The 26360-nt window shown below is 47.1% G+C and overlaps 1 protein-coding gene across 1 annotated transcript in view; it reads left to right on the forward strand.

Moving 5' to 3' along the window:
• The first annotated feature begins 308 nt into the window (after positions 1-308).
• The window catches only part of CKAP2 (cytoskeleton associated protein 2), a 35133-nt gene continuing 9081 nt past the window's right edge, over positions 309-26360 (forward strand). The window contains exons 1-4 of the mRNA XM_030564127.1: positions 309-432; positions 10632-10719; positions 15085-15163; positions 24989-25851. Of these exons, the coding sequence (XP_030419987.1) occupies positions 372-432; positions 10632-10719; positions 15085-15163; positions 24989-25851 (1091 nt within the window). The 5' untranslated portion in view covers positions 309-371. The remainder of the gene's footprint in view (positions 433-10631; positions 10720-15084; positions 15164-24988; positions 25852-26360) is intronic.

Here is a 26360-nt window from a genome sequence, read left to right on the forward strand (position 1 = left end):
TAATTTATTGGGGCGGGGGGTCATGCTCATATACTTGTGATGTGAAAGGAGTTGCCACTAAAAAAAAGTTTCAGAGCCCCTGATCTTGTGGCGATGGGAGCAACCCAGGACACAGCAGCTGTTTAGTTTCAAATCTCTGTCAAGTAGCCCCCTCTCCTCCCTGCGCCCGCTGGCCATGGTACTGCTCATGCGCGCCGCGTCCGAGCGGCGCGGCCCCGCCTCTCCCAGGGACCGAGCCCATTGGCCAGTTCAAGTCTCGCGGCCGGGCCAATCCAGGAGGCGGTACGTACAGTACTGGCCGCCTAATTCAAACGGCGGGGCGGGTGGTCGCGGCGCTTCCGTGGCTCCCGCCCTTTATATCGTCTGCGGCCATGAGCGGCCGCCTCCCTCCGCAGCTGCCGGCCACCCGGAGAGCCGAGCCGGCTTACAGAGGTAAGGGCTGCGCCCCCCGGCAGGGCCCTGCAGCCGCCCCTGAGCGGGGCTCGCCCGCAGGTGCGGCAGGCCCACGCCCCCCGCCCGCTCGCCGGAGGGAGCCCCAGCCACCCCCTCGTCCCCTGCTCGGGGCCCCGTCCTGCCCGGACCTGGCTCTGCCCTGCCCCTGAAACCCCCACCCCCAGACCTCCCAGCTTCAGGCAGCCGGTGGGTCGCATAGCGGGCGGGGGAGACGGGCCAGCGGGCGAGGTGAGACAAGGTGGATGAGACGCATCAGGCCCACAGTCCCGCAGGATCCCACAACACAGAGAAGCGAGCCGGGGGTGGGGGCAGGGACAGGGACAGGGTCCGTCTACTGTGGCTGAAAAGGCGGGGCAGCCGCTTTGTCCACATGGAAACATCTGGTTCGTTTACACTGAATCAACTTTTTAACACTCCTTTCTAGCGAGTATGAACATGTGACTAGGGATGGTGCAAGCACTAGGCGGCCACCTGGGGCACCGAAGTTTGTGGGGGGGCTGAAAAGCGGTGCCTAAAATAGGACCAGATAACAATCTAGAGGCAGGCTGCAGATCGCAGGCTGTACAGAGGATAGGAGAACTTGTGGCACCTTAGAGACTAACAAATTTATTTCAGCATGAGCTTTTGTGGGCTACAGCCCACTTCTTCCCATGCATAGACTGGAACACACAGACAGGAGCTATTTATACATACAGAGAACATGAAAAGGTGGAAGTATCCATACCAACTGGAAGAGTCTAATCAATTGAGATGAACTATTATATTAGATTCTTCCAGTTGGTATGGATACTTCCACCTTTTCATGTTCTCTGTATGTATAAATATCTATGTGTTCCATTCTGTGTATCCAATGAAGTGAACTGTAGCCCATGAAAGCTTATGCTGAAATAAATTTGTTAGTCTCTAAGGTGCCACAAGTACTCCTGTTGTTTTTGCGGATACAGACTAACACGGCCACTACTCTGAAACCTGTAAGGAGGATATAGATAAGAACCATGCTCCTAGTGAATTGCTCTCCGACTCCTGCCATTTAGAAAGCCAGTGAAGTCCTTTGATAGTGAATCGATAATTGTACACATTGCTGTGTTGGTAGGCACATTACAGTACTAGCTCCTCTGTCTTGTAGATTACACTGCAGCAGCCAGAAAGAGAGTGGAAGGCCTGAAGTGTAAGCCCTCCCCACCCCACCCACTGGGGCTGAGCTGTGCTGTCAGTGTGGTGCAAGCCAGGTGGCTTGCACACAGCATGCTCCTCAGAGAGCGGGCTGCAGTTTTTCCAGGGCAGAGGCGCTGCTCCCTCTGGAGAGAAGGGAGGGAGGCTGCGGCTGGCAGCTCTGTGGGCTCTGTTGCGTGGATGGGTGGCTAAGCTGCTTTAACCCACCTCCCTGTGCTCTAGCTTTGCCATGAGGGCCCTGCGCACTCTGCCTTTGCAGTCCTGCCTGCCCCCCATACCCGCCTGCTGGAGCGAGAGCAAGGCAAAGCAGGCCACATGCTCCCATTGTCTTGTTGCAAGTGCACTTGGCCCACTGCTGCTGCATGCCAGGGACTGGAGAGGATAGTGCCCATTTCACCTTACGTCTCTTTGAATCCTATCATGCCTGCCGCCCCCCTCCATACCTAAACCTGGTCTGCTTCCCTTCCCCTCCCCAGCCAAACCTGATCCTCCCAGTGACTGGACCCGTCTGCTTCCCTTGCACTCTGCACCCGCACCCAAACCCGAACCCCCACTGGCCAAACCCTGTCTGCTTCCCTTCCCCACCAAACCCAATACTCCACTGACTCGGTCTACTTCCCTTCCCCACCAAACCCGATACCCCACAGACTCAACGTTGTCTGCTTCCTTTCCCTGTGGAAAAATAAATTCTAAATTATAATGTTACTCTGTGACAATGTATTGTGTATAATGTATGTGATTTATTTTAAGATCCATGTCAGATTATGCAAGTTGAGAACAATAACAATGTCAGCACTGTCAAGCTATTCATTTATTTTCATGAAATATGTAGACTAATTAAATTTAATAAATTTTCAAGCCGAACGTGTGTGAATTCTAATGAACAATGCCACATTATGCAGTATTCATTTTTGAAAGTTTTTAATAAGCGATGCACCAGCCCTGCATGTGACAGTTCCAGGGACAGCACAATTCAACTTGTCTTTAATATATACAACTATCACTACTGTTATGCCTTAAAGATACTTTGTTAAAAAAAACTGATTCTGCAACCCTTGCTGAAAAAATAGGTAAATTCATCCCAGTTACTTCCTCCTTAAACAAAAAGAGCCTTGAGAAAGTATGGCTTGAAGATTATCTAATTTGGGATACTGTCAGATTTAAGTGGGGGAAGCAAATTCTACAGTGAGGATGCTCTAAGATCAGTCTGCTGCAAACTGTAGCCTCATTTAGAACAGATTGCAGGAATTCAATCTAGAGATAAGAGGCATGGGTGAGATCAGTATCTGAAAGGAAAGATCAGAACTTGTTAAGCAGGAAGATATAAAATTGCTCTTGACCAATGCTGCTGTCTGGTCATCGCAGACAGTTCAGGTTCAAAGAGAACCCCAAGATTGGAAACTTGAGTAGCAAAAGGAGGGCCTACTTGGTCAAAAAGGGAAATGTTCTCAATAGGGCAGGTAAAAATGTGACTTAAAAACCCACACATTTATAAAACTTAAGTAGAATGTTTTACTTACATGTTGGTAGGGTTTTTTCCTCCTACTTTATAGTCTAATTGCTAGAGTGGATGATTTTTGTACTTGTTTGGTCAATTGTGAAAATTCTCTAGATAAATCAAATTCTATTAACATTTAAAATGCTGAAAAAGACAAGTCTGAGGCCTTACTAATGACTTGACTATGAGAATAAAATAAATTCAGATAAAAGTGATAAGCAAATAGCCCATTCTGTAATTACAGCCAGTGTTGCCTTTTTATAGGTTGAGTTTCCACAAGTCAAGACAGCTGAAATGCTTTGATTGGGCTGTAGTCCATCAGGATTTGCATTAATGGGACTCTTGCTCCTAAGTCACAAGTGCTTTTGAATATATACGACTCCTGTGTACCAAAGGGTTATAAGAAATAGCCAGCATGGATTTGTCAAGAACAAATCATGCTAAACCAACTTAATTTTTCCTTTGACAGGCTTACTGGCCTAGCGGATGTGGAAAAACAGTAGATTTGATATAACTTGATTTTTAATATCAGAGGGTAGCCGTGTTAGTCTGGATCTGTAAAAGCAGCAAAGAATCCTGTGGCACCTTATAGACTAACAGACGTTTTGGAGCATGAGCTTTCGTGGGTGAATACCCACTTCCTCAGATGCATGTGATTTTTAGTAAGGCTTTTGACACTGTCCCACATGACAGTCTCCTAAGCAAACTAAACTAGAAAGTTTTCCTGCTTTAAAATTTGCAACCCCCACCCTGTGGATGCAGTTATCAGTATAAAAGTGGTTATGCCAGTATAGCTTTATTCTGGTTTGTGAAAAATAAGCTATACAGTGCAAACTGATGAGTGGCTGTGTCACCCCTGCCCTGTATCCTGGGGTGCCCTTTACAATGCATTGCTTCTGTAGCCTCCAGCCTGGACTGTTCCCAAAAAGCCTCCAGCATGTAAATCATTTCCAACCACTTCTGTGTGTACTGCAGTGAGCCAGCCAGATATACCTTGGTTCTTACCAGCCTCGGTTATGCTGCAGGGTGACCCAAACATACTCCTAGTCCCAGATTTTCCCCCAGTAGGTCCTGTACTGCCTAGCCCTATCCTGAACAGTACAAATATATTGAGCCCTATATTGCTTTAAGGGAGTAACATATGCACAACTTGTTACCTAGGTACTTCAGATTGAACACACTGAATTAGATAAAGCAATAAAACAAGTGTACAAAGAGATTTTAATTGAGTACAAATGAAGAATAAAAGTCACAAATAGTTACAAGAAAAATAAAGATAAAATGCTTACTGGTGCCCAACTTTAACAAATGATTGGCTTTAAAGCAAAGTTTTTCACCACATGCTTTCTGCAGTCTTATTGACCAAACTCTTTTAGGTCAGGACCCCTCCCCTAGAATCCAATGGCTGCTTCCTTTGTCTTTTCAGGTGCAGCAAATTATAGAATATTAGGGTTGGAAGGGACCTCAGGAGGTCATCTAGTCTAACCCCCTGCTCAAAGCAGGACCAATTCCCAGACAATTTTTTTACCCCAGTTCCCTAAATGGCCCCCTGAAGGATTCAACTCACAACCCTGGGTTTAGCAGGCTAATGCTCAAACTGCTGAGCTATCCCTCCCCCTAAACATATGACCTTCTGGAGAATGTGATGGGCAAGGTAGAAAGAGTGGTCCCTTGATGTTTGTCCTTTTTTATTGTTTGTCTCTGTCTTGAAAAATATTTCTTCTTCGAGTGCTTGCTCATATCCATTCCAGTTAGGTGTGCGCGCCGTGCGTGCACGTCTGCCAGAAACTTTTTACCCTAGCAACTCCAGTGGGCCGGCAGGTCGCCCCCTAGAGTGGCGCCACTATGGCACTAGATATATACCCCTGCCGGCCCGCCCGCTCCTCAGTTCCTTCTTACCGCCATGTCGGTTGCTGGAACTGTGGAGTGCGGTTCGCTGACCTCTGCGTCCCTAGCTCTCCTCGTCGTTTAGCTTATAAAACCTTTTTTCTCAGTTAGTTTTCCTCACCCCCACCCTCCTTCCCCGTCCCTCTTCAGGGACCCCTCTCATGAGCAATTCCTCCGTCAGGAGGTGCACACGCTCCTGACCAAAGGAGCCATAGAGGTGGTTCCGGAGAACGAGAAGGGCAAGGGGTTTTACTCCCGCTATTTCCTGATCCCCAAATCCAAAGGCGGTCTCAGGCCCATCCTCGACCTGCGGGAGCTCAACAAGTACATCGTGAAGTTGAAGTTCCGCATGGTGTCCCTTGGAACTATCATCCCATCCCTGGATCCCAGAGACTGGTACGCCGCCCTCGATATGCAGGACGCCTATTTCCACATTGCTATCACCCCCCATCACAGGCGTTTCCTCCGCTTTGTGGCCGACCGCCAGCACTATCAATTTGCGGTCCTCCCATTTGGCCTCTCTACGGCCCCACGAGTATTTACAAAATGTATGGCAGTAGTCGTCACTCACCTCAGACGATGCCATGTCCACGTCTTCCCCTATCTGGACGACTGGCTGATCAGGGGTACGTCAGAGCAACAGCTCAGGGATCATGTCACCAGGATCAGCTCCCTTTTTGCTGCTTTGGGCCTCATAATCAATGCTGACAAGTCCACTCTACTCCCCACGCAGCGGATAGAGTTTATTGGAGCTGTTCTAGACTCTACCCTCGCCAGGGCCTTGCTGCCCCTGGCCAGGTTCCGGTCATTGTCAGACATTATTCTCCGGTTGCGAGCGGCCCCGCTGACCTCAATCCGAACGTGTCTGGCCCTATTAGGCCACATGGCGGCCTGTACGTTTGTAACAGCGTACGCCCGTCTCCGCATGAGGCCTCTTCAAACATGGCTGATTGCTCAGTATCGACCGACCAAACGGTCCTTGGATTCAGTCATCACCGTCCCTCAGGCGGTGCTGGACTCTCTACACTGGTAGCTGGACCGGTCCGTGGTGTGTGCGGGGCTCCCGTTCCATCCGCCCCAGCCTTCTGCATCCCTAACCACAGACGCTTCCGACCTGGGCTGGGGAGCTCACTGCGGCACCCAGAGGACTCAGGGCTTGTGGACCCCGCAAGAGATCAACCTCCACATCAACGTAAGGGAGTTGAGAGCGGTCCGCCTTGCTTGTCAAGCATTTGTCCATCTCCTCCACGGTCGTTGTGTTGCGGTATTCACCGACAACACGACGACCATGTTCTACATCAACAAGCAAGGCGGCACCAGGTCCTCTCCCCTCTGTCTGGAGGCGATACGTCTCTGGGAGTTCTGCATAGCCCATTCTATTCACCTGTCCGCCTCCTATCTTCCTGGAGTGCGGAATACCCTCGTGGATCGGCTGAGCAGATCCTTCCTCTCACACGAGTGGTCCCTCCGTCCGGACGTCGCCCTCTCACTCTTCCAGAGGTGGGGTCGTCCCCGGATAGACCTCTTCGCATCCCGGATGAACAGGAAGTGTCGAACATTCTGCTCCTTCCAGGGTCGGGAGCCCGGGTCTCTCGCGGATGCATTCCTGATCCCCTGGACAACACACCTCCATTATGCTTTCCCGCCGATTCCCCTGATTCACAGAGTTCTAATCAAGGTGCGCAGGGACAAAGCCCAATTGATTCTAATAGCCCCGGCATGGGCCAGGCAGCACTGGTACCCCGTGTTGTTGGACCTCTTAGTGACCAACCCCGTTACCCTACCTCTTCATCGGGATCTCATCACGCAGGACCACGGCAGGCTCCGTCACCCGGACCTTCCGTTGCTCCACCTCACGGCGTGGCTCCTCCATGGTTGACTGACTCTGAGCTGCGGTGCTCCACCCCGGTCCGTGAGGTTCTCTTAGGCAGCAGAAAGCCTTCCACCAGAGCGACTTACACAGCCAAGTGGAAGCGCTTCTCCTGCTGGTGTGCAGAGAAAGCTCTTCGTCCTATGGAGGTTCCTGTCACCACTCTTCTGGACTACGTCTGGTCCCTTAAGACCCAGGGGTTGTCATTGTCGTCCCTACAAGTTCACCTTGCTGCCATCTCCGCTCTTCATCCTGGTGTGGACGGCTGTTCTCTTTTCTCTCACCCCATGGTGGCGAGATTCCTGAAGGGGCTGGAGAGGCTCTATCCCCAAATTCGCCCTCCGGCCCCCTCATGGGACCTCAACCTGGTCCTGTCCCGGCTCATGATCCCTCCTTTCGAGCCCTTAGCTACCTGCTCCCTGCTTTACCTCTCATGGAAAACCGCCTTCCTTGTGGCCATTACCTCAGCTAGAAGGGTGTCAGAGCTGAGGGCCCTCACGGTGGACCCGCCATATACGGTCTTCCACAAGGATAAGGTACAGCTGAGGCCGCACCCTGCTTTCCTTCCTAAGGTGGTCTCAGCTTTCCATGTCAACCAAGAGATTTTCCTCCCAGTTTTCTTCCCTATGCCCCATTCGTCCCGCAGGGAGCAGCAGCTTCACTCGCTAGATGTCCGGGCGCTAGCCTTTTACATGGACAGGACAAAACCCTTCCGCAGGTCCCCTCAGTTATTCGTGGCAGTAGCGGACAGGGTCAAGGGGCTACCGATCTCCTCTCAGAGGTTATCGTCATGGGTTACGTCCTGCATCAGGACCTGCTACGACTTGTCCCAGCTCCCGTCGGGCCGAGTGACTGCTCACTCTACCAGAGCACAGGCATCCTCGCTGGCCTTCCTTGCCCGAGTGCCCATTCAAGAAATCTGTAGGGCAGCGACCTGGTCATCCGTTCATACATTTGCTTCGCATTATGCCCTGGTCCAGCAGTCCAGAGATGCTGCTGCTTTTGGATCTGCAGTGCTCCAGGCCGCGACCTCTCACTCCGACCCCACCGCCTAGGTAAGGCTTGGGAATCACCTAACTGGAATGGATATGAGCAAGCACTCGAAGAAGAAAAGACGGTTACTCGCCTTTGTAACTGTTGTTCTTCGAGATGTGTTGCTCATATCCATTCCACACCCGCCCTCCTTCCCCACTGTCGGAGTCGCCGGCAAGAAGGAACTGAGGAGCGGGCGGGCCGGCAGGGGTATATATCTAGTGCCATAGTGGCGCCACTAGGGGGCGACCTGCCGGCCCACTGGAGTTGCTAGGGTAAAAAGTTTCCGGCAGACGTGCACGCACGGCGTGCACACCTAACTGGAATGGATATAAGCAACACATCTCGAAGAACAACAGTTACAAAGGTGAGTAACCGTCTTTTCCAGCTGAGACTCAGGAGACAGTCTGTGGGAGGATATTCCCTGCTGTTTTTTCCCCCCACCTGTTTGAACTTCCTTTGTCGTCCCTTCCTGCTTTATGACTTTTCTTTACTGTTTAAATGCAAATGAATGCAAGCACACATTCTTTCCTTTGTTTAGGATAAACCTGTTTGCCACCTTCTGTTTGGGCAGGGCTGTAGGGTTTGGAATGTGTGTTAAACTCAATGTTGCCAAACATATTTTACCAGGACAATACTGACCAGCAAATTGAGTTTTCAAATACATCACTAGGCATACTTGAACTGTACAAACAATATTACAATGATGTGAACACAGGGATAGACTGTCACAACGGGTGTAAGGCACCTTTATTTTGATATAAAAGTCTTAATGTGGACTCGGTTAATAAAACCTCATACTCCTAACTGCTATAATTACACTGGTATAGTGTAGTCTAGACCAATCCTGGGTCTAATGAAACACCTGCATAGTGTTATCAGCATACTGGTGACAGTGCAATCCCAAATCTTCCTTAATGCCTTTCCTTTCCTCTGTCACAGTACTATTTTCAACGGACTTTTTAAACACATTGGACAGGAGGTGAGGAGGAGGCAAATAGAAAAGCAGGTGGAGACAGAATGGAATTTTTCTCTGGAGCTTATACCTTTAGAAAAGTCTTTTCTAGTTCTGTGAAAAGCAGATTTTTAACCTTTCATCTGAAGTTGCCATGGGGAACAAGCTGCACCTTCCCTCACATGGCCTCTAACAGCTGATATCAACCAAAGTCCTCCACTGATAGAGGCAACCAAATAAATGTATATATTATATAGCATAAAATTCTTCTGAAACCCAGCACCAAGAGGTGAAATATTAACAATGAATGTTAGGTTGTTAAAACAGTAATCTTGGATTAAAGATTTAACGTGTCACACTATTGTATAGAATTCAGATTTAAAATCTGAACATTGCATCCTTAACTTCTAACATGGGGACCAAAAAGTGGGCCAGGGAACTAAAGCACAGCAGTGTAGCTGTGTCACCAGTACTGTAAAAAACCCACCTCCACGAGGGGATTAGCTCTACACTGCCACTTTACAGTGCTGAAACTTGCAGCACTTAGGGGTATGTTTTTTTTTTTCACATCCCTGAACCACCAGAAAGTTGCAGTGCTGCAAAGTGGCAGTATAGACAAGGCCTAGGTTTGTTCTCCCTCACACTTTATGGTAGATTTTTGAAATGCCTGAAAGGTTTTTAGCTGCACCGCCACCACCATGCCCCACCCCCCCAAATAATAAAAAATTCTATTTGTTCACCTTTCTCTTACTGAATGACTCTGACAATAACTAGAGAACTACTAGTCTTATGACACTAGAAAACCTGTGGGGGTGAAAACTGATTGAGATAGGAAGTGACTTTCATTGAGACCCTTAATACTGAATTGTGTGTGGAGGAGGGAAGCTTGGCTGAAGATTCAGCACCCTGCCCCTTCAGTTAGGGGGCTGAGAGAATTCTCTGTCTACATCAGTTGTCCAACTCCTGCAGTAAAAACAAGGAAATTAAGGCTTCACGTTCCTGAGTGTCTCACTGAGGTGGAAAGACCAGGTTTGTGGTGTTTTCTTTAAAAAACAAAAACAATCCCCCCCCCACCCCACCTCCCCAAAAAAACCAAAAACACACCACCCAACCCTTTCAGGCCTTTTTACATGGTAAGACTATATCTAAAACATTTCTCCATGCTTGTTCTACTGTTGGTTCTGCATCTCGGTGGTGACAAAAAAGCACAAATATAAAATGAAGATCAGGTTCTGATGGCTTTTACCAGTGTTGTCTGTCTGTAGACTCAGTGCTGGCATAAGCTCCTCTGTGCCCGTTAATGATAGCATTTCATTGTTGCTGCTGCAAGTGGGACTGCACCAATGCTAGACCCACAGTAGAAGAGGTAACAGTCCCTGTAGAGACAGCCACAGAGAACAGAAGAACACCTCTGTGACTTGGGGGTGGTTCTTGTTCAATGGTTAATTTAGCAGAACATCAAGTATGAGAAATGTGTAAATAAGCCACACTTGAATATATATAAAGTGTTAAATGAAAATAAAGATAAAATTGCTCAGTGTGGCTATTAAAATTCTGACTATATATAAAAATCCTTTTCTTCAAATCTTTGCCCAGAGGCTTTATTTATTAATTTGTCTTTTGAGTCTTGATAAAAATGAAATATGTTTAGGCTAATTTGATTCTTATAAATTTGTTAGAAATGGGTTGAGCTGGAAATAAGGATTTTGTGTAACACTAAAAAAATGTTCAACTCTTTTTTTTTTTTTTTTTTAATCCATTAGAACAAAGAAGACAAAAGGTTGAAGAGTACTTGTTAAGAAAAAAGGCCATTTCTGGATTGCTCATACAGGAGAAGCGGACAAATATCAGGTGGAGTCAACACGTTTGTTTGTTTTTAAATCTGTCTACCATGAAGGGGCCAGTTTACCCCTTTACACTCTTGCTGTGGGAAACTGAATTACCAGTCAATAGCACTTAACGTAACTTTTTAAAATTTGGTTATTTAAATCTTATATCATGCTCCTGGCTAAAAGCCTCTGAGTAACAAATACTGCTTAACACAACATATTTCCTAGAAGTATAAGTGATAGCAAACCTGTAGAGCAGATATAGTGTGGTAAGAAGGACCGAGTAAGAGAACCTGAGTTCTTCTTCGAGTGATTGCTCATATCCATTCCAGTTAGGTGTGCGCGCCGAGCGTGCACGTTCGTCAGAAGACTTTTTACCCTAGCAACTCCAGTGGGCCGGCAGGTCGCCCCCTAGAGTGGCGCCGCCATGGCGCTCGATATATACCCCTGCCGGCCCACCTGCTCCTCAGTTCCTTCTTACCGCCGTGTCAGTCGTTGGAACTGTGGAGCGCGGCATAGCTGTCCTCCATGTCCCTAGCTCTCCTTCGTTTCACCGTTCTCATAGTTGTAGATAGTTGTAAACATACATGTATGTTTACAACTATCTCGACGACTGGCTGATTCGAGGCACGTCAGAGTCGCAGGTCCGCAACCACGTCCGCGAGATCAGCAGACTCTTTGGAGCGTTGGGCCTCATTATCAACGTGGACAAGTCCACTCTGCTCCCCACGCAGAGGATAGAGTTCATCGGGGCCATTCTGGACTCCACCTTGGCCAGGGCCATTCTGCCGCTGCCCAGGTTCCAGTTGCTGTCAGCCATCATTCGGCGCCTACAGACGGCACCCTTGACCTCTATAAGGACATGCCTAACCCTCTTAGGCGACATGGCAGCCTGCACCCTTGTTACGGGTTATGCGCGGCTTCGCATGAGGCCCCTCCAGTCTTGGCTTATCACACAATACCGTCCGGCCAGACATCGGCTGGACATAGTTATCACCATCCCCCAGGAGGTACTGGATTCCCTCCGGTGGTGGCTAGACCAGTCCCTAGTGTGTGCGGGGCTCCCGTTTCATCTGCCCCAACCCTCGGTATCCCTAATAATGGATGCCTCCGACCTGGGCTGAGGGGCCCACCTTGGAACCCTGAGGACGCAGGGCCAGTGGTCCCCTCAGGTAGTGGCCCTCTACATCAACATACAGGAGTTGAGCGGTCTGTCTTGCTTGCCAAGTGTTCTCCCATCAGCTTCAAGGTCGCTGTGTCTCGGTATTCACCGACAACACGACGACCATGTACTATATCAACAAGCAGGGCGGCACAAGATCCTCTCCCCTATGTCAGGAGGCGATGCGGCTCTGGGACTTTTGTATAGCCCACTCCATTCACCTCATGGCTTCCTTTCTCCCCGGAGTATGGAACACGCTGGCAGACCGTCTGAGCAGATCCTTCCTTTCACATGAATGGTCCCTTCGCCCGGACGTCGCCTTCTCACTCTTCCAGAGGTGGGGTTGTCCCCGGCTGGACCTCTTTGCGTCCAGAGGGAACAGGAAATGCCAGATGTTCTGCTCTTTTCAAGGGCAGGAACCAGGGTCGGTAGCGGACGCCTTCCTTATCCTGTGGACGACTCACCTGCTCTATGCGTTCCCTCCGTTCCCACTTGTCCACAAGGTCCTTCTGAAGGTGTGCAGGGACAGGGCCCGCTTGATTATGATAGCTCCAGCGTGGCCCAGACAGCATTGGTATCCGATGTTGCTGGACCTGTCTCTGGCCGACCCAGTCCCCCTGCCCCTTTACGTGGACCTGATCACCCAGGACCACGGCAGGCTCCGTCACCCAGACCTCCAGTCTCTACACCTCACGGCGTGGCTCCTGAGTGGCTGACCAGGTCGGAACTACGGTGCTCTACCCCTGTACGTCAGGTACTACTGGGCAGCAGGAAACCTTCCCCTAGAGCGACGTACTCGGCCAAGTGGAAGAATTTCTCTTATTGGTGCACGGAGAGGGGTTCCCTCCCTATGGAGGTTTCTGTCGCCAGTATTCTCGATTACATCTGGTCCCTCAAGCAGCAGGGCCTGGTGATATCGTCCCTTCGAGCTCACCTGGCGGCTATCTCCACCTTTCATCCGGGAGGAGACGGCCGTTCGGTTTTCTCTCACCGTATGGTGTCTAGATTCCTGAAAGGTCTAGAACGTTTCTACCCCCAGGTTTGACCCCCTGCCCCTACCTGGGATCTCAACCTGGTTCTGACTCGGCTCATGGGCCCTCCATTTGAGCCGTTAGCGACTTGTTCCCTGCTCTATCTCTCCTGGAAGACTGCTTTCCTGGTGGCCATCACCTCAGCCAGACAGGTGTCAGAACTCCGGGCCCTCACGGTAGATCCCCCGTATACGGTCTTCCATAAAGACAAGGTGCAGCTGAGGCCACACCCTGCCTTTCTCCCCAAAGTGGTCTCAGCCTTTCATGTCAACCAGGAGATCTTTCTCCCCGTCTCTTTCCCAAAGCCCCATTTGTCCCGCAGGGAGCAACAACTCCACTCGCTTGATGTCGGGCACTTGCGTTTTATGTGAAGAGGACCAAACCGTTCTGCAAATCCCCCCCAGCTCTTCGTGGCAGTAGCGGACCGAATCAAAGGGCTTCCCATTTCCTCACAGAGGATATCCTTGTGGGTAACGTCTTGTATCAGGACCTGTTATGTCTTGGCTCACGCCCCTACGGGCTGTGTGACTGCACACTCCACCAGGGCACAAGCATCATCGATGGCTTTCCTTGTCCGCGTGCCCATCCAGGAGATCTGTAGGGTGGCGATCTGGTCCTCCGTCCACACCTTCGCTTCCCATTACGCCCTGGTCCAGCAGTCCAGAGATGACGCGGCCTTCGGCTCTGCAGTGCTTCATGCTGCGGCTTCTCATTCCGACCCCACCGCCTAGGTAAGGCTTGGGATTCACCTACTGGAATGGATATGAGCAATCACTCGAAGAAGAAAAGACGGTTACTCACCTTTGTAACTGTTGTTCTTCGAGATGTGTTGCTCATATCCATTCCACACCCGCCCTCCTTCCCCACTGTCGGAGCAGCCGGCAAGAAGGAACTGAGGAGCGGGTGGGCCGGCAGGGGCATATATTGAGTGCCATGGCGGCGCCACTCTAGGAGGCGACCTGCCGGCCCACTGGATGCAAAGGTAAAAAGTCTTCTGACAAACGTGCACGCGCAGCGCGCACACCTAACTGGAACGGATATTAGAAACACATCTCGAAGAACAACAGTTACAAAGGCGAGTAACCATCTTTTCTAATCCTGGCTCTGCTATTGATTTGTTGCATGACCTCTGCAGGTCACTTCACCTCTGTGCCTCAAATTTCCCATCTATATAACCAGGAATAAGACTTGCTTTCCTCCTTACGGGTGTTGTGAGAATTAGCATAAGATGTCAAATATTTGCTATATTCCTACAGCTAATTTGAAGCAGGCCAGGATGTTCACTGAAAACATCATGCTAACTTAGTACAATGATTTATAACCTTAATTATCAATGCAGTGGCAATATTGCTCATCCTCATTGAGTACTTAAATCTGTCCTTTCACTTTCTTTCTTTTTTTTTTTTTTGTTTGGGCTGGGGATGAGGTGTTTGGGGTGCAGGAAGGGGCTCTGGATTTGGGGGATTGGGGTGCAGGCTTACCTTGGGCGGCTCCCAGTCAGCGGTGCAGCGAGAGTACTAAGGCAGCCTTCCCGCCTGTCCTGGCACCACGGATTGTGCTGCGCCCTGCAAGTGGCTAGCAGTAGATCTGGCTTCTAGGCAGAGGTGCACAAGTGGCTCCGTGTGGCTCTCACCTGCAGGCACTGCCCCCCCGTTGGGAAACGGCCAATGGGAGTGTGGAGCTGGTGCTCGGGGCAGAGACAGCACGTGGAGCCCTGTGGGGGGGCCCCTCCCCTGCACCTAGGAGCTGGACCTGCTGCTGGCTGCTTTCAGGATGCATCGTGGTTTTAGAACAGGTAGGGACTAGCCTGCCTCAGCCAGGCAGCACTGCTGATGGGACTTTTAATGGCCCGGTTGGTGGTGCTGACCAGAGCCGCCACGGCCCAATACTGGGTCATGATCCGCAGTTTGAAAACCACTGTTCTATAGCTAATAGCTACTAACTTTGTTTCTCTTTTTTGTGTTGGCAAGAGGAACTGGTATGTGTTTTATGCTTGTGGCATGAAATATTGCTATGCAGTGGTTTTGATTTGTAAATTCAAACTGAAATAGATTCCCTTTTGGGACAAAGTTACTATTGTCCTATCTTGTGGACACCATGAATGCTAGATCATAGAGAAATGTTACTATAGTGTATATTATGCAAAATATATTTTTAGCTATTCTTAACTCTTTGCTTTTGACTTTTTTAAAAGCAATAACAGAACTGGGAAAACAGCTAGTGATAAACCGGAAGACAAAATAAAGGTCTTAAAATCTGCTAAGCAGAAAATGGTAAGTTTTGTATGAGTTTTTTCCGTTACATAACTGATAGACACTGGTAAAACTGCTTGTTTTGAATTTGTAGCTACAAATTCAAATCACGTTTTGTTGTTTAGCATTAACATAAGTGACTTCCACAAGATGGAAAAATGTGTATACATGTAGCAGTAAATGGTTAACTGGTTAGTGTGAATGAAATCTTAATCTGTGCTCCTGCAGAGCCTTACAAAGTGCTATTTTTATGAATATACTGGATCCCAATATTTTTTCTCCAATACAGAATAAGCTTTCTGAACTGACTAATAAGAGACTGAAGGGATTGATTAATGGAATTATTTTACTGTGACACCTATAGTTCAAACTGTGGAATAAATTCCGTTCTGATATCCTGTCTTCACATACTCATAATTTCAGGAAATAATTTTTTGGCTGAAATTTTCCATGTTTGGTCTTTGTATTTTAAAGTTTGAGAAAAATCTCTTTAGCTGTTAAGGGAGTAGAAAGTTCTACTGTAAAAGGTCTAATATCACTTTAACAGGACCACAGTAAAAAGCCATTGATAAAAATCTAATGTGGCATGGGAATAATTGTGAAGTGTGTGTTTCTCAAAGTTATAAGGCACTGATAAACCTCATGAGTATGTTCAGAAGTAATCTGCTAAAAATCTTAGCTTAAAAATGCTCTTTCCCCACTTGTAGATCCACTGCATATGGCCTTTCCAGATCTGATGTGCAGGGAGATTGTTGGCAGGACAACTTGTAAGAGGAGATTGAACAATCAAATTGAAATTTCCTCTCCACAAATTGCCTTGTCAGGAAAAGGGGAAAATATCAGAATATACATCCACAATTTCAGGATTTCCAATTTGAAAGATGTAAGCCATCAACCACAGAGTATAACTAATATAACAAGAATAAAATTAGAAGTAATAGAATGAAATTAAGAAGGAATGTTGGAACTGAGTGCTAGGCAGGAAGTTGTCCAATGGGGAGAACTCGAGCTGTAGAAAACCACCCAAACGAAGAGTTGAGGAAACCCTTAGAGTAGATGAATGGGATCAATATTTGATAAGAGGATGAACAAGATGGGTTTCATAGATAGGCACTTCCTGTGCGGAAAGAACACTGTTAACTTGGTTAAGTCCTAAAACTTCCTTTCTAAATCTCATGCAGCATTTATCTAACCTACTCTTAAATATCTCCAGAGATAGAGATTCCACAACTTCCCATGGCAATTTATTCCAGTGTTTAACTACCCTGACAGTTAGGAACTTTTTTTCCTAATGTCCAACCTAAATCTCCCCTTGCTGCAGTTTAAGCCCATTGCTTCTTGTTCTATCATTGGAGGCTAAGGTGAACAAGTTTTCTCCCTCCTCCTGATGACACCCTTTTAGATACCTGAAAACTGCTATCATGTCCCCTCTCAGTCTTCTCTTTTCCAAACTAAACAAACCCAATTCCTTCAGCCTTCCTTCATAGGTCATGTTCTCAAGACCTTTAATCATTCTTGATGCTCTTCTCTGGACCCTCTCCAGTTTCTCCACATATTTCTTGAAATGCGGTTACCAGAACTGGACACAATACTCCAGTTGAGGCCTAACCAGCGCTGACTAAAGCGGAAGAATGACTTCTCATGTCTTGTTTACAACACACCTGTTAATGCATCCCAGAATCACATTTGCTTTTTTTGCAACAGTATCACACTGTTGACTCATATTAAGCTTGTGGTCCACTATGACCCCTAGATCTCTTTCTGCCATACTCCTTCCTAGACAGTCTCCTCCCATTCTGCATGTGTGAAACTGATTGTTCCTTCCTAAATGGAGCACTTTGCATTTATCTTTATTAAACTTCATCCTGTTTACCTCAGACCATTTCTCCAGTTTGTCCAGATCATTTTGAATTTTGACCCTGTCCTCCAAAGCAGTTGCAATCCCTCCCAGTTTGGTATCGTCCGCAAACTTAATAAATGTACTTTCTATGCCAACATCTAAATCGTTGATGAAGATATTGAACAGAGCCGGTCCCAAAACAGACCCCTGCTGAACCCCACTTGTTATACCTTTCCAGCAGGATTGGGAGCCATTAATAACTACTCTCTGAGTACGGTTATGCACCCACCTTATAGTAGCCCCATCTAAATTGTACTTTCCTAGTTTATCTATAAAAATATAATGCGAGACCGTATCAAATGCCTTACTAAAGTCTAGGTATATCACATCCACCGCTTCTCCCTTATCCACAAGGCTCGTTATCCTATCAAAGAATGTTATCAGATTAGTTTGACACGATTTGTTCTTTACAAATCCATGCTAGCTATTTCCTATCACCGTACTACCTTCCAAGTGTTTGCAGATGATTTCTTTAATTATCTGCTCCATTATCTTCCCTGGCACAGAAATTAAACTAACTGGTCTGTAGTTTCCTGGGTTGTTTTTATTTCCCTTTTTATAGATGGGCACTATATTTGCCCCCTTCCAGTCTTCTGGAATCTCCCCCGTCTCACATGATTTCCTAAAGATAATAGCTAGAGGCTCAGATACCTTCTCTATTAGCTCCTTGAGTATTCTAGGATGCATTTCATCAGGCCCTGGTGACTTGCAGGCATCTAACTTTTCTAAGTGATTTTTTACTTGCTCTTTTTTTATTTTATCTTCTAAACCTACCCTCTTCCCGTAAGCATTCACTATACTAGACATTCCTTCAGACTTCTCAGTGAAGACTGAAACAAAGAAGTCATTAGAAGTCATGTCTTTCTCCTGTGGGAATTTTGTGCTGCTGCGTGTGCACATAATTAATGAGCACTGCAGATTTACTTTTTGCGCAGAAAAAAGCTTCTGCCAAAATGTTGCTGCAGTTCTGCCTTTTGCCCATCAGAGAGTGCTGTGGTGATGGAACACAGCTGCAGCTCGCTGCCAGTGAGCAAAAAGAGAGCTGCCTTCCCAGTAGGCCAGGTCAGGACATAAGGGCTAGTGGGGGACGACAAACTGGGGAAGGGGCTGAATGGGAGTGGTTGCACAGGGCCACAGGGGGGGAGGGAGGTGCAGAGACACATGGAGAGGGGGTGCAGAGCTATGTAGGGACAAGGGAGTGACGGGGGGGGCAGATGCATGGGGATGAGGGAGGAATACAGGGACAGGATGGCTGGGTGGGGGCACAGACACATGGGGAGGGGGGTACAGGGAGACATAGGGGCAGGTGAGTGGCTGGGTGGGGGCACAGATATGCTTGACTGAATGCGAGAGGCTGGGGTCAGCCAGGGTCTACATGGGGGATGCTCCCTAACAATCCATCCCCTTCCCGCCCCGCCCCCCCCCCCCCCAAAAAAAAAACCCTTTTCCATACTTTTTCCACTCATATCTGACAACCCTCCAAGTTCACACCCAGGCTCCTTCCCAGCAATTTACTTCCCTTTCCCTCAGCTCCTCTGTTGCCTCTGACTCCCCCAAGCTTTTCCACTGCTTCTAAGGGGTGTGGGAAATACAGCTCTGAATTGTAGTTCAAATGAATTCATAGAATATCAGGGTTGGAAGGGACCTCAGGAGGTCATCTAGTCCAACCCCCTGCTCAAAGCAGGACCAATTCCCAACTAAATCATCCCAGCCAGGGCTTTGTCAAGCTTGACCTTAAAAACCTCTAAGGAAGGAGATTCCACCACCTCCCTAGGTAACCCATTCCAGTGCTTCACCAACCTCCTAGTGAAAAAGTTTTTTTCCTAATATCCAACCTAAACCTCCCCCACTGCAACTTGAGACCATTACTCCTTGTTGTGTCCTCTGGTACCACTGAGAACAGTCTAGATCCATCCTCTTTGGAACCCTCTTTTAGGTAGTTGAAAGCAGCTATTATATCTCCTCTCATTCTTCTCTTCTGCACACTAAACAATCCCAGTTTCCTCACCTCTCCTCATAAGTCATGTGCACCAGCCCCCTAATCATTTTTGTTGCCCTCTGCTGGACTTCTGCCAATTTTTCCACATCCTTCTTGTAGTGTGGGGCCCAAAACTGGACACAGGCCTCATCTGGAGTACTCACCAATGTCGAATAGAGGGGAATCACATCCCTCAATCTGCTGGCAGTGCCCAAAATGCCATTAGCCCTCTTGGCAACAAGGGCACACTGACTCATATCCAGCTTCTTGTCCACTGTAACCCCTAGGTCCTTTTCTGCAGAACTGCTTCCTATCCATTCGATCCCTAGTCTGTAACTGTGAATGGGATTCTTCTGTCCTAAGTGCAGGACTCTGCATATGTCCTTGTTGAACCTCATCAGGTTTCTTTTGGCCCAATCCTCTAATTTGTCTAGGCCTATCTCTACCCTCCAGTGTATCTACCACTCCTCCTCCCAGTTTAGTGTCATCTGCAAACTTGCTGGGAGTTCAGTCCATGCCATCCTCCAGATCATTAATGAAGATATTGAACAAAACCGACCCCTGGGGCACTCCGCTTGAAACCGGCTGCCAACTAGACATGGAGCCGTTGATCATTACCCATTGAGCCGAACGATCTAGACAGCTTTCTATCCACCTTATAGTCCATTTATCCAGCCCATACTTCTTTAACTTGCTGGAAAGAGTACTGTGGGAGACCATATCAAAAGCTTTGCTAAAGTCAAGGAATAACACATCCACTACTTTCCCCTCATTCACAGAGCCAGTTATCTCCTCATAGAAGGCAATAAGGTTAGTCAGGCATGACTTGCCTTTGGTGAATCCATGCTGACTGTTCCTGATCACTTTCCTCTCCTCAAAGTGCTTCAGAATTGATTCCTTGAGGACCTGCTCCATGATTTTTCCAGGGACTGAGGTGAGGCTGACTGGCCTGTAGTTCCCTGGATCCTCCTCCTTCCCTTTTTTTAAAGATGGGCACTACATTAGCCTTTTCCCAGTCATCCAGGACCTCCCCCGATTGCCATGAGTTTTCAAAGAATGGCCAATGGCTCTGCAGTCACATCCACCAACTCATTTAGCACCCTCAGATGCAGCGCATTTGGCCCCATGGACTTGTGCTCATCCAGTTTTTCTAAATAGTCCTGAACCACTACTTTCTCCACAGAGGGCTGGTCACCTCCTCCCCATACTGTGCTGCCCAGTGCAGTAGTCTGGGAGCTGACCTTGTTTGTGAAGAGAGAGGCAAAAAAAGCATTGAGTACATTAGCTCTTTCCACATCCTCTGTCACTAGGTTGCCTTCCTCATTCAGTAAGGGGCCCACAGTTTCCTTGACTTTCTTCTTGTTGCTAACATACCTGAAGAAACCCTTCTTGTTACTCTTAACATCTCTTGCTAGCTGCAACTCCAAGTGTGATTTGGCCTTCCTGATTTCACTCTTGCATGCCTGAGCATTATTTTTATATCCTCCCTGGTCATTTGTCCAATCATTCACTTCTTGTAAGCTTCTTTTTTGCATTTAAGATCAGCAAGGATTTCAGAACCAAGCCAAGCTGGTCAGCTGTCATATTTACTATTCTTTCTACACATCGGGATGTGTTTTTCCTGCAACCTCAATAAGCATTCTTTAAAATACAGCCAGCTCTCCTGGACTCCTTTCCTCCTCATGTTATTCTCCCAGGGGATCCTGCTCATCAGTTCCCTGAGGGAATCAGTCTTCTTTTCTGAAGTCTGGGGTCTGTATTCTGCTGCTTTCCTTTCTTCCTTGTGTCAGGATCCTGAATTTGACCATCTCATGGTCACTGCTCCCATCCACTTTTGCTTCCCCCTACTAATTCTTACCGGTTTGTGAGCAGCAGGTCTAGAAGAACTCTGCCCCTAGTTGGTTCCTCCAGCACTTGCACTAGGAAATTGTCCCCTACACTTTCCAAAAACTTCATGGATTGTCTGTGCACTGCTGTATTGCTCTCCCAGCAGATATCAGGGTAATTAAAGTCTCTCCCATGAGAACCAGGGCCTGCGATCTAGTAACTTCTGCTAGTTGCCGGAAGAAAGCCTCGTCCACTTCATTTCCCCTGATCTGGTAGTCTATAGAAGACTCCCACCATGACATCACCCTTGTTGCTCACACTTCTAAACTTAATCCAGAGACTTTCAGGTTTTTCCGCAGTTTCATACTAGAGCTCTGAGCAGTCATACTCCTCTTTTACATACAATGAAACTTCCCAACCTTTTCCATCCATGACACTACTCCAGTCATGTGAGTTATCTCACCAAGTCTTGACTGTACCAGGACTTCCAGTTCTTCCTGCTTGTTTCCCAGGCTTCTTGCATTTGTGCATAGGCACTTAAGATAACTCGCTGATGCTCCCACTTTCTCAGTCTGAGACAGCAGTCCTCCCCTCTTGCACTGTCCTGCTCGTGCTTCCTCCTGGTATCCCATTTTCCCCACTTACCTCAGGGCTTTGGTCGCCTTCCCCCGGTGAACCTAGTTTAAAGCCCTCCTCACTCGGCTAGCCAGCCTGCTTGGAAAGATGCTCTTCCCTCTTTGTTGGGTGGAGCCTGTCTCTGCCTAGCACTCCTCCTTGGAACACCATCCCATGGTCAAAGAATCCAAAGCCTTCTCTCCGACACCACCTGCGTAGCCGTTTGTTGACTTCTACAGTTAGACAGTCTCCACCCAGGCCTTTTCCCGGCACAGGGAGGATGGGCGAGAACACCACTTGCACCTCAAACTCCTTTATCCTTCTTCCCAGAGCCACATAGACTGCAGTGATCCGCTCAAGGTCATTCTTAGCAGTATCATTGGTGCCCACGTGGAGAAGCAGAAAGGGGTAGCGATCCGAGGGCTTGATGAGTCTTGGCAGTCTCTGTCACATTGTGAATCCTAGCTCCTGGCAAGTAGCAGACCTCTCGGTCGGGGCGGCAGATAGATGACGCAGTCCCCGAGGAGGGAGTTCCCGACCCCCACCACCCACCTCCTTCTCTTGGGAGCGGTGGTTATGGAACCCCCATCCATGGGACAGTGCATCTTATGCCTTCCAATCAGTGGAGTCTCCTTCTGCTCCCTTCCATCAGATGTATCTAGTCCACTCTCTGTGGAGAGAACATGAAAACGGTTGCTCGCCTGTATCTCCATTGCTGGTACATGGATGCTCCTCCTTTTTTTTCTTCTGGAGGTCACATGCTGCCAAATTTCTTCACTGTCCTTCTGTCCCCTCTGCGCAGCCTGTTCCGATTCTTCAGAACATTGTGCCCGTAGAAGCATATCCTGATGTCTGTCTAGGAAATCTTCATTTTTATGCAATGCAGGGTTGATGTTTGTTGCTCCAGACCTCGAACCTTCTCTTCCAATATGGAGACCAGCTCACACTTTGTACAGACAAAGTCGCTTCTGTCCTGTGGAAGAAAGACAAACATAGCACAACCTGTGCAGGTTACAACAGTTGAACGCTCACCTTCCATAATTTCTTCCTTCTAAGAGCTTCCTCAACTGTTGCAGCAACTCATAGAAGCCTGCAAGATGAAAGCCTCAGTGGGATCTCCCTAGGCAAACTTCCTCTGTTAGCCTCTGCTGTTAGCTGCTCAGCTGGTTTGCAGCTGATTGCCTTTTTATAACAGTCAGGCCCACTCAAGGCCCATCAACACAGCCTCCCTACTGCAGCACTTAGGGTACCTCCTCTCAGACAGATCCCAGGTGAACTCTCTCTGTTAGCCTCTGCTCTTTGCCGCTTACTAAGCGGTCTGTAATATGCCTAGTAAGGAATCTATTTGTCAAAAACATTTCCTGAATCTTTTTTGTTTGTGTTGTTACAGACATACTTGCTGACAGGTATTTTGAAATAAATGACCAAAAATAATTGAAACTGGTTTGATTATATTGTGGTGTTTTGACAATATGCAGAATTTTAATATACTGTGCGCAACATTTCTAATTTTTTGTTGCAGAATTTTTATCGTTGCAGAATTCTACCAGAATTAACATTGTCTGGAAGGCAGTCTCTATAGTTCTATGGGCTAGAAATATTTTTTTTTTAAGAATCAAAAGTTTAGATTCTGCAAGTCTGAATCTGACCTGCAGGTGGTATCTTTGACAGAATTACTCCATAGACCACTGGCTCTCAACCTTCCCAGACTACCGTACCCCTTTCAGGAGTCTGATTTGTCTTGTGTATCCCCAAGTTTCACCTCACTTAAAAACTACTTGCTTACAAAATTGGACCTACAAATACAAAAGTGTCACAGAATACTATTACTGAAAAATTGCTTGCTTTCTCATTTTTACCGTATAATTATAAAATAAATCAATTGGAATGTATATATTGTACTTATACTGCTTTCTATATATTATACACTGAAACATAAGGAAATCCATTGTCTGTATGAAATTTAGTTTGTGCTGGATTTGCTAATGCTTTTTATATAGTCTGTAGTAAAACTAGGCAAATGTCTAGATGAGTTGATGTGCCCCCTGGAAGAACTCTTTGTATGCCCGTAGTACATGTGCCCCTCTGTGGTGGGATCCCTGGGATGCAGCCTGGGACTGGGACCTCATAACTCTCCAGCCTGGGCTTTCTCTCAATGCTTTGCTAGTGACAAGCAGCAACCCCCTCCAGGCTCTGTTATCCCTCAGAACAACTGCATGTGGAGCCCCCTCCACCTAGCTAGATTGCATGAATGCTTCCAGAGCCCACTCATGAATCACATGGAGAAAGGCACCAGCCAAGTCCCCCTCCAGCTTCTAGCCTTGTACCTCAGGAATATACCGTCTTGCTTTGCTCAAGACAAGCAGTGCAAGTTTATTAAGTGGTTCACCACTTTATCAATGGAAAGTTGATATACACCAGCCTTTGTGAACCTGAGTAGATTTACCAAACACTTCAGGCAAACTCACTGGTAAAGATAAACAGTAAAACAAGTTTGACTGCAAAAGAGAGATTTTAAGTGATGGGCAAAAAGTCAGCTAGTTACCAAAATAAATATATATATATATATATATATATATATATATATATATATAAGCATGCAGTCTAAACTCTCAACCCTATTAGACTGGGCAACATTCTAGGTTAAGCAGTTTTCCTTACTCCACTGGACACTGTGGTTCAAAGTACACAGGGCCAATCTTCTCTGTTGGAGTCTTCTGGATGTCCTTGTTGTTGGTACCATAGATAAGGCGAGGAGAAAAAGCCAAGCATAAGGCCACTGTATTCTGTTTTATACTCAGTCCATGCGCTTGGAGAACACAAGTCCAGGCATATCTGATGGGCATTGCTGAGTCACTGGGCAAGGTTGAGCAATTCCCCTGGTGTGGCTTGCGCAAGTGAGTCATTGCGTTGTAGCTTCCTTGCTGGACAATGGTTGTTTGACACCCGCCTGGGCATTGGTTAGCTCCCTTGTTCTTCTCTCTAGGGATCTAATGTCTGGGCAATTCCCCAACTCTCGGCATGTTTTAGTGACAACCATTCAATGCAATTTCATAACTTCATATGCACTAATGATATACATATTTAGATAGAACCATGGCTTTCAGCCGATCATAACCTTTCCCCTGATACCTCACATGGCATGCTTTATATAAAATATCACAATTGTATATAAGTGATGAATGTGGGTTACAGGGCACTCCCCCTGAGGCATAGTGTGTCACACCCTGGTTGAGAACCACTACTTTAGATTCTAGAGACAGTTGCCTCCCTTATTCTTATTCAATGCTTGGGTGAAGATTGTGCAGTGGCAAGTAGAAATAACAGTTCATATTCCCCTTATTTGACTCCCTTGTAGGTGTGATGCATCCCCATTTTCTTCAAGGCCAACTTACAGTATTAATTTCCCCCAAAAGTCTTCTAAGCCTGCCACCGATCGGAAGGCTTCTGCATTTCATTTCAGCAGCTTACATTATTGCCATATGTTACGCATTTTTAATATTTTTCATGTTACTTCCAATTTCAGGAAGATAAAGAAAATGCTAATAGACCTCCATGGACTCAATCAAACAACACTCTGAAAAAAAGCACTGCTTCTTCAAAGGATGAAACCTTGAAAACCACTACCATATTGACAAACTCAACTGTAGGAACAAATTGCAGTCCTCAAGATTTTAGTTCAACTATTAACACTTCCAAAGATGAAGCTGTTGAAATAAAAACGTATCGTGTGTCATTTAGCCAGTCCTTCCTGCACAAAAGAAACATCAAAGAAAAGCAACTGATTGTAGACAAGCAGAACTCTGATGCCAGCCTGCCAAAGAAACACGTGCCTGGCTCATATTGTGGCAAGGTTATCCCATCAAAGATAAACTCATTCCGAAAAACACTAGAAAATGAGGGTGCAAAGAGTTCTTTAGCAAACAAGAAACCTGTAGCTCCTGCCACTAAACCAGCAGTGAGACCATCATCCACCAGCAGCAATAATGCAGTCATAAATAATATTAGAGCCACAAATTTGGCTAGTGCTGCTAAACCTGTACATGCCACCCCCTTCCAGAAGAGACCACCTGTGAGAGCTTCTCATAGCACCCACTCAAAGTCCATCCAGAACAAGGAGAAACAAATAGTCACAAGTGTGTCTGTAAATAATATGACAGTCCAAAAAAAGCCTGATAGAAGTGGGCCACTATCATTAAAGACAGCTCTTCACAATGCTAAGCCCCCTTCTGTGCCTGGGTCAAAGAGAACTGAGGTTCCACTCAGAAATGTCAGATTAGGAACTTCAGCAAAGTCTGTTTCTGTAACCTGTGGTACCAAGGCCACTCAGGAATCAAAAGCTGGCAACAGAAAATATGTTCTGCCAAAAGAGTCAACAGAAGAGAGAAGGTAACTGGATTAATCAAATTCTGTGGTCTGTTTTTTTTAAAGGTGACTCTCTCCTACTCTGCCCCACAAATGGATCTCAACAGGCTTATTTCAGCTGTGAGTGGATGTGCTCATATTGCTTTTAGGTCTACTAGTAAGTTTATATATGGAAATTTTTGTGCTCAGAACTGCAAACTGCCTTTTTCTGGTTGAAAGCCATCAGACTCTAAAGAAATCAAGATTTAAACCTCAGGAGTAGAATTCAGATATTGCATTTTAGGCTCTCAACTTGTCCTGCTTTGTTGTAGTTTCTGCAGCATCATAGAAACACATCTCCAGTGTTTCAGGCCGCCTTGAGTTGCATTGGCCCTGGCAAACCTGACGCTGGTGTACATATAATCAAACCACAGACAAATAGCAACTTAGAAAAGATAGCTTAGTGCATGATGTACGTAGAATGTAATATCCATTAGAAACTGTGTAATGGGGAGGAGAACTAGATTGATCTAGAGCTGAAAAACACTATCTTA

Source organism: Gopherus evgoodei, chromosome 1, assembly GCF_007399415.2.
Source record: "Gopherus evgoodei ecotype Sinaloan lineage chromosome 1, rGopEvg1_v1.p, whole genome shotgun sequence".
NCBI classification, from domain to species: domain Eukaryota; kingdom Metazoa; phylum Chordata; order Testudines; family Testudinidae; genus Gopherus; species Gopherus evgoodei.